The 11,706-nt window shown below is 54.5% G+C and overlaps 1 protein-coding gene across 1 annotated transcript in view; it reads right to left on the bottom strand.

Annotated features, from left to right (window-relative positions):
• PYGB (phosphorylase, glycogen; brain) overlaps positions 1-10,317 on the bottom strand; it is a 16,868-nt gene extending 6,551 nt beyond the window's left edge. Inside the window, exons 1-7 of the mRNA XM_009894869.1 lie at positions 10,261-10,317; positions 9,282-9,383; positions 6,976-7,054; positions 6,024-6,127; positions 4,386-4,517; positions 1,707-1,818; positions 524-606 (exon numbers count right to left, since the gene is read on the bottom strand). Of these exons, the coding sequence (XP_009893171.1) occupies positions 524-606; positions 1,707-1,818; positions 4,386-4,517; positions 6,024-6,127; positions 6,976-7,054; positions 9,282-9,383; positions 10,261-10,317 (669 nt within the window). The remainder of the gene's footprint in view (positions 1-523; positions 607-1,706; positions 1,819-4,385; positions 4,518-6,023; positions 6,128-6,975; positions 7,055-9,281; positions 9,384-10,260) is intronic.
• Positions 10,318-11,706: the final 1,389 nt, after the last annotated feature.

The following is an 11,706-nucleotide window of genomic DNA, read 5'->3' as shown; positions in this document are numbered from 1 at the left end:
CAGGAATGAGAGGGTGGAGAAGATGAGCTTTTCCAGCACAGATGCTATTCCATGCCTGGATAGCAAGGGCTCTTCCCTTTTGGGTCCAGCGCACAGTGAGGGCATGGCCTGGGACAGTCCCTGCAGCGAGAAATCCCTTCGACTGGGGCTGGAAATGAGTCGCCCCCTCATGGCCGCCTCTGAAACGACAACTTACTTTTGCAAAGGGTAATAAGCCACATAAATTGGCTTATTTAAATTGCCTTTAAATGGAAGGAGTAATATGTCTTCCCCTCCTTGCAGCAGGGAACGCAGCAGCTATACACTATCGGCCACACTCTCAGCTGCCATCAGTCAGCAGAGACCCTCAGAGCTGTGTCTGTTCACTGAGAATTAGGGGGCCAACCTATTGTACTAAAAATCCTCAAACCAGAACAATAAACATCAGGTGGCCCCGACCTTCCAGTGCTTGCAAACAAGGCGATACAATGACAAGGGAGGATGACCCCGCGCAGCAGGAAAGGGAGGCAAGAGAGTCACTCACGTTGTCATTCGGGTACAGGACTCTGGATATGTTTTCTGCCAGGTTTCTGTCCAACACCGCCTCGATGTAGTCGCCCACGTTGACTGCAGTGAGAGAGAAATACATGCAGCAACTGCAGCAGCTGTAGAGATTCAGGCAGGTCCCTGACACTCTGCTTTTCTCTCTTCTCTCATACAGAGATTTGTAACAGGAACATTCAGGTTGGTATTAATGAAATATGAATGGGAAGGTACATGTTTGATCAGCACCAGAGAGACAGGAGGAGAATGGGATAAGAGAAAGGCACATCTCCATGCAGTTTCTTGAGACGCACATATCAGGAAGGACAGACAATAAACCGAAGACAGATAGCAGCCAGAGAAGGCAAAAAAAGGGAGTGAGTGACCAGCCATCTTGCTTAAGGACTAAGGAGAAATAGGGCAGGGCAAAGAAGCACAAAGACCACAATCACACTCAGTTCCTAAAGGGTACAAAAGGCTCATCCGAAACCCAGCTCGCAGCTGCCAATCAAGAACTGAGGAGACATAATGAGGACCTGAGAGCCATCACCCCCTTGTCCCACACAAGTTCTCCTGGCAAGGCTGCTTGGACACACGCATCTCTGCACTTGCCAGTATGAAATAATAAATCAAATCAGTCTAGTCTAAAATCTTCCCCTTCAGCAGAAGGGGAAGCTTTTAGACTAGCACTGGCATTTGGTGTGTTAGTTGCCTTGTATCTGCTCTTCGGCTCTACAATTAGAGCCTGAAAAATGCCCTAGAGAGGTCACATGTAGACCCAAAGGAAACCAACAGTAAGGTGAGCTGTGCTGCTCTTTTCCTTCTGCACTAAAGGATGATGCTGCACAGAAACGACCCTCCACAGCAAGTATGGGTTTGCAGCTCATTTGGTGATGTGGGGAACTCGGTGGCAGGTGGTCTATCACTCGGGGAAGGCACAGGGCAGGTTTTGAGCCTGTGGTAAGTGTGATGGGGATGGAAGGAGGACAGATGGGTGTCCTGGTGCATGAGGGCTCTGGAAGTGGTTTGAGGTAGCGTGATCCATGGACGCACACACACAGAGTGCTGTGTTTTGGAAGGAGCCAGGAGGTCCAGATGGGGAGTGCTGTGCCAGGTGCTACGCACACAGGAACAACCATGTCCCAGCCTGACCAGAAGAGAGGCAGTGGAGGGATAGCACTTACACTCTTGGAGGTTGAAGTCATTGGGTGCTTTTGCAGACCACAGCCTCATGGTGTTCACAGTGTTGTTCTTGTATCCTGGCACTGGAGTGTCATAAGGCATAGCAAGGACAACCTGGAAAATGACAGAATTCCCTTCCGATTAGCAGAAGAGAAAGTGGGAAAGTGGCTGAAACCTCTACAGGAAGAATCCAGAGGACACAGACAACTCTGGGCTGTGGTGAGGATCTCACCTCACTAAAACACACCTGCTGAGCTTCAACAGACTTCCCTGCTATCACGGGCACTTCCAGCACCTATCGGCAAAGCGTTAATAGGAGAGCCAGAGCTGCTTGGAGCTTTACTGACAAACTGGAGTTACAAGCCCATCAATGAAATGTAAGAGATGCAAGCAACCTGCTGACCTTCCTATAGCAACTGGCATACCTAATAGTTATTCACCAGAGCACTGCAAGCATCCTCAGCTGGCCACTGCGGTTCTGTCTGTGCTGGGGTAGGGCCAGGGCAGGTGGGACCTTTGGGTTTCCATCTGGGATAAACTGCGCAGCCCCAATCCTGCCTGTTAGCCTTCTGCAGCCTGACAGGACCAAACCCTACCACCACAGCCCCATGGCCAGAGCAATTCACCCCATGGTCAAGGTTTGTTGAACCTGTCTGGGTAAATCCCCTGACATCTCCAGCACCCAAACTGAACATGAGCACAAAACCATTAGTGCAGTCTACGGATGATGCGTAAGCATCAGGATGCTGCACACACAGCTACAGGGAGTAACACCGGGGCTCCCAGCCCAGATTACACTAGCCAGGCAAGGCATGCCTGTGCTTCCGAGTTTGTGTGCTCCAGCTCACCGCTGTGCCAACATCTGCGTGCCTCCAGACCTGCCGAGCAGCGAGGCAAGGCACCCCAACCTCAGCCTGGAACAAAGAGGCTGAGGGCTGATGGCAGCAGAGCTGAGCAGTGCTTGCAAAGCAAGGCCCTGATCCTGCAGCACAGAGCCTGGGACGCCTCTCTGACGCTGACAAAAGGAGCCAGCATCCTCCTGAACAAGTCGGTGTGCACTGGCAGGGCAGCCCGGCAGCCAGAGGCTGTCCCCATGCAAAGACGTGAGAGGCAGCAGAGCGCTGCAGGAGCTGTGCTCACCGGGCAGGGAAAACCCAGGCAGATCAGCATGTTGGCCCTGAACAGCCTCTTCGTGCTGGCGTCAGCAACACCTCCCCTCTGGGGAGAATCAGCAAGAGCTCAGGCTCTCAAAGCTGCTATTACCAGCTCCGAACATGGAAGCAGGCAGAAAGCCTGCCCTGCCTGAGCCACGGGACTGGGGCACGCATCACTTGAACTGAGTGATGCTATATTTGGAGACTCCATCTTTGGCTTTTTTGAGCCATTCCAACTTGTTCCCTTAACAGCACTATCTGAAAATTCATCTCCTTGTAGGAAGCAGTGTTTCACTGCAGTGCTTAAGATCCCCGAGACCCCAGACCAGCGCCAGGGTCAGAAGAGAAGCACATCGAAAGGCAATGGCACTCAGTCCCCAAGTGGATGTCTGCTTCCCCATAGAGCTCTGGCACGGTGCCTCCATGCTGTTCAGAGGGCTGTGGTGTTGAACCCCTGCACTGCATTCGTCCTGGGAATGGCCTAGGTCACAGCACAGCCTTCAACAACCAGGGGCCCCGGAAAAGGACATGGTTTATTTCTCTTCTGAGTGGGCCCAGGCGACTCTATAACTGAGCTTCAGCTCTTGGCACTGAAGAGAATGGCTTGGCTTTACGACTGCGCGCTCCTCAGATGGACAGAGATGGTTCATCAGGCTGAGAGACCCTTGGACATCATGGGAAGAAGGCTAGGTCATGTCCCCGAATCCCAGAGAAATTCATAGTCTTTCCTTCTTCCATCCTGGGCAGTGCTTAGACAGGAGAGGCTGAGACATCTTCAATCCTCTTAATAAATCTGTGCCTCTTTAAAGCTTGCCTTCCTCAGCTGTAAGACTGGAATGCATTTGCGACGCAGCAGCCTGTGCCCTGAGGAGGCACATGGTCCTGAAGCACAGCATTACCTCCCCAACTGTGGGAGGCTGAAGAAGCACTTGCTCTCCACGATGCCACAAAACAAGGCCTCCAGGCAGAGTGGAGACTTGAAACCATGCCTCCAGCTTCCCCTGACAGGGGAGCTGGACAACCGTTCCCCTCTACCCATCAGGCAGGTCTGGGAAAGAGAAACTTGCTGTGATCACAGGAGTTAAATACTCAGGGTATTGCTCCATGGCCATCCCACAAAATGAATCCACCCACAGCAGCTGCACCAGAACCACCTGCAAAACCACTGGGTTTGAGTGAGCGGTAGCCAGGAGCAGTGTGGAAGGAGCCTAGCACAGCTGTCAGCAATATAGTCCTCCTCCGACATAAATCCATGCAAGACTGTGGAGCTTCACCCTGGAGATCAGCTGGCCCCAACTGCTCTGAAGTTACAGCTGTGACTGAATATCATCCTCTTTTCCCTCAAATCCTACTGCAGCCATAGCCAATGAAGTCACCTTTGTAATTGCAAGGGTAGCAGCGACAGTTTTGCCAGACTGGGAGAGAAGCAAAGTCTGACCACCTCCGGCAGCCTGGAGACAGCCTCTCCCCCTCCACGCCACCCTGGCCTGTCCTCCCCCAGTCCAGCACCTACAGAGATGTTGGTACCTGGGTGTCAATCCACTTCACACCTTCGGGGGTGTGATCCACGCGGCCGTAGAAGTGCACGGGGAGCATGTACTCTGGGCGAGCTTTCTCCCAGGGGTTGCCGTAGCGTAGCCAGTCATCAGCCTCCTCCACCTGCAAGAGGCAAAAGGGGTTCAAGTGGTGGCTTGTCGCTCCAAGTGAAGGCTAAAACGGGCTCTCCGAAGGGAGGCCAGTTTAAAAGCAAAGCTTTAGGAAGCTGGCTTTAAAAATGGATATGCAGAGGCCTCTAGAGGACAGCTGGGCTTTTCGAAACATGGATGATGACATCAACTACTACATGATGATGGACTACATCCAGTATCATGGATGACTACTACAAAGCCTCTATGGGCTTTGCAGAGCTGTACACATTTAAACCACCCAAACTGCACAGACCCCTGCACTCAGTCTCTCTCCAGGGCTTTACATGCAGTTCGACCATGACAGTAGGATACGTAGGATGTTGTTCCCTAGAAGCCCCATTGGTGCTGTTCCTGGCCACAAACCACCCCCTGTAACCCAGGTCTTGCTGACAGCTTTGCCCACTTCCAGAGAGGATTTCTCCTCTGTGCTCATAACATCACCAATGGGAGTGAAGTGAATTCAGCAGAGCCACCAAGGCTGATGTGCACCAGAAACCAGAGGGGCTGAGGCACTTGGAGCTTTAGAGATGCTCTGTGCCTGCCGGCATTTCTCTGCCAGGCGGGGGGGCAGGTCCGAGCCACAAACCAGCATTGCCACCACCCCCATTCTTTTTTAAGTAACATCAAGCCAATGACGGTGGATGCTTTTTTTCCCGTTTTCACTATTTACAGGGCCTAGCATTGCAGCTTCTTTGTGGGGAAGGAGGAAAAAACAACCCTCAAACTTCTCACCCTTCCTGACTTATGGAGAGCTATTTTAAGGGGAAAAAAGATCCTTTATGCTCAGAAACAAGGCAAGTCTCCTATGGAAACCATTTCCAGACATACACTAAGGAAAACTGCCAGCTGGGGCAGTTTTTTAGCCTATTTTCACTTGCAAAATATTATGATCATTAATGCCACAGGAGAGCATTAATTAAGCCCCCACTGCCAGTCTCCCAGGGTACCCGCAGCAGCAGCACCACCACCCCAGGCACTTGCACGTGTTCCGTCATGTTCAAATTCATCCTCCACCAGACACCTTCGTTAGGTGTTTAGCCACATCTCCATCCCTAGCCTGACTCCTTGCCCACTCACTGCCAGACTGGATGGGACTCTCGGGTTGTTGCAGCTGTGCCGTGGAGCCCTGGGCAGGGAGACCTCTGGTCCCTGTGGGCTCAGCTCCAGCACCATCTTGCCGGGTTGGTCACTGGCATGGATGAGCTTGCACGTGTCCCTGGGTGAGCGCCTGCCACACCACACACACCCCACCGCCCTCATAATTTCTCTTCGCTCAGGCGGTCAGAGCCCAAGGGTCAGCACGAGCAGTAGGAAGTGACAGCCCGTTTGGCACCAGTTGATGGGCTCAAACGCCCGGTTTATGAAAAGCCCAAGGCACCGCCATGCTGTCTTTGTGGCTGGGCCTTGTCCACAGGCAGAGGCGGCCACCGCAGCAGGGAACAGAAGGAGAAAGGGTGACTTGAGTTTGCTGATGTACCTGCCAGCCGTCGACAATCTTCTGATTGAAGATTCCGAACTCGTAGCGGATGCCGTAACCGTACGCCGCCAGCCCCAGCGTGGCCATGGAGTCCAGGAAGCAAGCTGGAAGAGCAGAGCATGGTCACGCCGCAAGGAACCTCACCCCTCGCTCGCTGCACCTGCTACAGCGTGCTGTGCATGAGGGTGAGGAGCTGCCACAACCAATGCCGCTGGAAACATTTATTACTCAGAGGAAATCTGCGTGCAGAAGGGACAAAAGGGACAGCCTGCGGCAGGACCCCATGCACGTCCTGCAGAGCTACCAGAAACTCCCCAAAGTTGTTGGTGACAAGGGCAGGTCACCAAAAATCCAAATCCAGTCTTGTCGCAGAGAAATATTCTAAGCTTGCCCAAGGTGCCCACGTCTTGCTCTAAGCCTGCCTACTTGGTAGAGCAGGGCTTCTGACCCTAACTTGCTGCTCCACCAGCACTTCGCGATTATCGCTTTCAAAGCAAACCCTTCCAGCCCTCAGTCTGGGGCAGCTCTGGTAAAGATCAGCCCCGGCATTTCCTCTGCGTTGGGGAGCTCTCACCTCCAGCAGTCCCGTGGGACAGGCAGACGAAAATAGCAGCCAACAATCTGCCTACGTGAGAGCTGCTTGGGTGCCTCCAAAAAGCGAGAGATTTCACAGGGAGGTGTGAAGAAAGGCTCCAGACAGCCTCTTTCAGCCGCAGTCCCGCCTGCTGTGCTGCAGGCTACACAACTCCATCTCCTGGATGCTCTCACTGGGGAGGGGGCTCGTTTCTGGGCAGCCAGGAGCAGGCAGGAGGGCACCACACTGCTGAAGGGCTGTGGTCCGCACGCTGTCCCACTGAGGTGCTGGTGGCGAGGCAGTGACATCCTCCAGCCAGGCCAGCCTCAGTCCCCGTACACTCTGCACAAGGAGGGGGCTCCCCTCTCCCCAAATTACCTGCCAGGCGGCCCAGGCCTCCATTTCCCAGCCCAGCATCTTCTTCGATTTCTTCCAGCTCCTCCAAGTCCAAACCCAACTATTGGGGAAAGAGCCACAGCAGAACATGTCAGCGCCCAAAGCCCACACCTTGGGGCTGCTCTCCGAGGAGGGCAAACACAGACCCCAAAACAACCCACACCATGGGAAACTAAACCCACGGGTGTCTCTGCATCCCCCCACCCTCCTCTCCCCACAACGCATCTCACCAGCCTCTGGTCCCCGGGCAGCCCAGTTAACTGAAAAACAATTTAGCCCATCATCAAACATCACTTTCCCATGAACTAGGTTTCCTTAGAGACCACAAACAAAACACTCGTCTCCCGGCAGCCCCTCACGCCAGGAGGCCCTTCCAATGAACTCCCCGCTGGAGACAGGACGGTGAACGGCCAAGTCGGCGTGCAAGGGACCGCCGAGTCCTGCCCCGGTACACACGTCACCCCTCTGCTTGCGCCCGCCCCGTCCTTGAGCAAGGGCACGACCACACTGGCAACTGGTTACTGCAGCATTCTCCACTACGCTCCGTGCCTTCCCGCATCCTGCCCAGCCTGCTGCCGAGCTTCTTGGCCGGAGTCCATGGCTGGAAGTGGTTTTCTCCTCTGCTGCATCTCTCGGGCCATTTGTTCTCTGGCCTGGGGGCTGCTGCTGCATGAAGGCTAAACATGCCAGCAGCAAGGACTCTCCAGGAGTCAAGAGGCGTATCTCACCTCCGTGCCAGGGGGGACAGCAGGGAGTCAGGCCGACACCATGGCTGCTCCCCAAACCGCTCTCCCAGTGCTTCAGTGGTCTGCAGCCACAAGCGGGGAAAGCCTCGTGCACAGCGTGACGGGGTCACAAAAACCCAGGCAAATTCTCTCAGTGACAGAGCCATGCTGGTTACGAGACCTCCCATCCGAGCTGGCCACTAGCCATGATGAGCTCCACATGTCGGAGGATACAGACAGGGAAGCCTCCGCTCGCACATCAGGCCAAATCAGCACGTGGGAAATGCCTTGCAAATGGAGTTGAGGAGCCTCCCTGAAAAAAAACAGCCTGCCCTCCCAGGCACAATACCTCAGAGAGGAAACGTGCCGGGTCCCTCCCTGGAAATCCTTTCCCATCCCTTGGCAGGGAAAGTGCTGGCCAGGGCGTTTCAGCTGCAATCACTGCACCTCATTTCGAGAGACAGCAACAGAGCCCAACTTCTGCTAGAAGGTGTAACGTGGATCAGTCAGGTGGGGCAGGGGGGAAGAGGAGGGAGGAAACCAAGCTTTTGGGTGAGAAAGCCCAAAAACTCATACTCTGTCAAAAAGGTCCTTGTCCTTCTGCAGAGGTGGCTGCAAGCTTAAGTAACCATGGCCTCGCATTTGTGATTGCCTCGGTGGCACTCAGCTGTGGCTTTTCCAGTTTGAACTCATCCGATGACATTTTAATTCAAGCAAATGATCCCCCCCCTTTCTTCCTTCCCAGTGATTCACTTTTATCTGGCAGTGCTGCTGCGGTCCCTTGTGTACCTGCATGTATGAACTGTAATTTGGTGTTTTGGTGCTCCAGTTTCCCCTTCTGGCCCAGCCTCTCCCATTAGACTACGCCTCCCATGATGGGCCATCATCCCTCCTAGCAATGGAAAGCTACTTGCAGCCTGGGACTCCCTAGTCTTTTGGGATACTGGGTGTTGCCCTCTGGATACTTTTCTGGATTTTCCCAGGCACTACATAAAATCACAGAATGGTTTGGGTTGGAGAGGACCTTAAAGATCATCCAGTTCCAACCCCACTGCCATGGGCAGGGACACCTCCCACTAGACCAGATTGCTCAAAGCCCCATCCAGCCTGGCCTTGAACACCTCCAGACTTCCACAACTTCTCTGGGCAACCTGTGCCAGTGCCTCACCACCCTCATGGTGAAAAATTTCTCCCTGATATCTAATGTAAACCTACCCTCTTCCAGTTTAAAGCCATTCCCCTTTGTCCTATCTCTACATGCCTTGCTAAAACATCCCTCTCCAGCTTTACTGTAGAGCCCCTTCAGACACTGGAAAGCTGCTGTAAGGTGAAACATGAAACCGGTGGTTTGAGAAAACCATATTCCAGCTCTCAAGGAACCTCAAGGTCCCCCCGTGGTCTTGTCTAGGGGGATGAAAAACACTAACAGAGAGCCAAGCCTCACTTTTTTCAGGTCAAAATAACACATCCTTAGGAGGAAGCCCTGAGAAACAGATACTCAGCCCTCCACACGGAAAAGTTTGGCCACTTCCTCAGGGAGACCCCGGTACCCCAAGACTTCACCTGGTAAATGGCTTCGTCGCAAGCGTTCTGCAGGCCCAGGTTCACCATGGTGTTCTGCAGGGTGCGGCCCATGTAGAACTCCAGGGACAGGTAGTAAATGCGCTGGGGAGGCAAAGCAAGACGCTTACACACAGCACAGCACTTCGCTTTCACCAAAGTCGTGTAAAATCAAGAGCAGCCCCGAGTGTTTTTCAGAGTAGGGACATCTTCCCAAACCAGCTCTTGGCGCCTGCTCCTGAACACCACGCACCACAGTTTGTTTGTCAGAAAGACCTCGCGCGGGACGCTGGCCAACCCTCCGCTGTGCGTCTCCCTGCCAACAGCCTTCTATAGAAAAAAATCTCGTTGCCTGTTAAGTGTTTCCCTAATTAACTTAGGGCAAGAATTATCTAGGATGCTGAATGGTATATTTATACACCGTCAAGCTCAGTGGAGGTGATGCTTACGCTGGGCTTTTAAATTTTTCCCGTGCTGAGCTGAAGCTGACCCAGAGTTTGCCGAAAGCCGGAGTGGAGCCCCCCCTGCCCCGGCGCACACCGGCTGGGCTCGGGGCCAGGCACCTTCCCGATCGTGATTTTCCAGCACTCCTGTTGCATAGGTCCTCCTGTTCTCCCCCCACCCGAGTTTCAGGCACACACATCATCACCCCGTTGAACAAATAAACTGTCCCACGGGTGGCCGGGTTCCCGGCACAACTGTGTATGCATGACAGGCTGCTCTGCCGTGACCTTCCAAGTTTCAGAGGAGCTGTGCCTGTGCCGCGAATGCTAATGAAAGCCTGTTTGTAGGAGGAGAAGCAGCAGGCTACGCAAACTTTTGCCCTCGCTCAGATTTATCGATACAGATATTTTTATAAATAAACAGGAATTTTTAACACGGCAAAAGCTCGACTTTACATCGCGCTTCCCCTTCAATCTCTTCCCTTCGTAGCTGGGAGCTTTCCCCGCTAGCCTTGGGACACGCTAAGCAGCAGGATTACCCGCTCTGCCACCACCGCTGGGACTCCGAAAGGGTCCATCTCTTCCTTGGGGCTCATCGGAAAGAATGAAAACATCGCACAGTTGCATAAACACCCTGCTCCTTTCAGAGGGATGCGTTTCTAGTGAAAATCGAAGCGCAGGGGACAGTAAGCAAACCCACTCCAAGCGCCTCTTAGCCTTTACGGGATCTGTACAATCCCTTCTGATAGTGCAGTGATACGGATCAGAGCGTATTTGTGCGAGTAAGGATAAAAGGGAGAGCGCCACGCACCAGCGTAACTCCCAGCGTGGGTGCAGCCGTATCGGCGTGAAAGTGCAGTTTGTTTCTTGTGTCAAGGCAATATTCATAACCCCGAGAAAAGAGCTGACTCGGGAAGGCAGCTGCCTGCACGCTGGGAAGGTATGTGCCTTTTCTAGTACACACCTGCCCTCTGGGGCTGTCCAGTTAAGTGCTGGATCGAGTCTTAATTCAAAAGGATTAGGGCTAAATAACGTCCTGCAGCCCCCAACATCTCCAGCAGCGCCATCCTGACCCGACAAGTGGGGAGGAGAGGAGGGAGCAGGTCCTCGCTCTGCTCCAGAGGGCACAGGAGCCCCCGAGTCCCCCGGGAACCACCGACTCCCCAGGGTTTGGTGACCTGGGAGAGCTTGTCTGGTTTGCACGAGGCAAGAAACTCCTCTCCGGCCTCAGAGCTGAGCTGCCTGCGGGCTCTGCAGGAGCGAAGCCAGGACATGGCTGTGCTGAGGCATGTGCCCAGACGTGGGGGTGACGATGCCCACAAGGGACACCACCGCAGTGGTGCGAGTGCAGGACATGGCCGTGGTGAAGCACACAGAGGAGCCGGCAGCAGCAAGGCTCACAGGGGCTGTGACAAGGCACAGGGGGTGACAGATGTGGGGATGCCTGAGGGGGCATATGGCTGCAGCACGGCTCATCGGGACAGTGCTGCAAAGAAGCTTGTGGGGACACAGCCATGGGGAGGAACGCGGCTGCGGTGACACCCATGGAGACACAGCCATGGCAAGATGTGCGCGAGGGGCATGACTAAGGCGAGGCCCACGGGGGACACAGCCACAGTGAGGTGCGCGCAAGGGACATGGGCATGGCGATGCCTACAGGGACACGGCCACAGGGAGCTGCGTGAGGGCCACGGCCATGGCAAGGTGCATGCGAGGGACACAGCCACGGCGATGCCCATGGGGACAGAGCCACAAGCAAGGTGTGCGAGAGGGATACGGCCGTGCTGACGCCCACGAGGAGGAAGCCACGGTGAGATGCAGGAGGGACGGGGCCATGGCTGCGCTGATGCCCAAGGGGACACGGCCACGTCGAGGCAGACGGCCGTGGGGATACCCACAGACCACATCCGCAGTGACACCCGTCGCGGGGGGAAACATACCCGGAGACACCCGCGGGGCGGACGGGGACGGCGCGGCGGCCATCC

Source organism: Charadrius vociferus, unplaced genomic scaffold (genome assembly GCF_000708025.1).
Source record: "Charadrius vociferus isolate BGI_N301 unplaced genomic scaffold, ASM70802v2 scaffold411, whole genome shotgun sequence".
NCBI classification, from domain to species: Eukaryota; Metazoa; Chordata; class Aves; order Charadriiformes; family Charadriidae; genus Charadrius; species Charadrius vociferus.
This window is presented reverse-complemented; position numbering and strand designations above follow the sequence as displayed.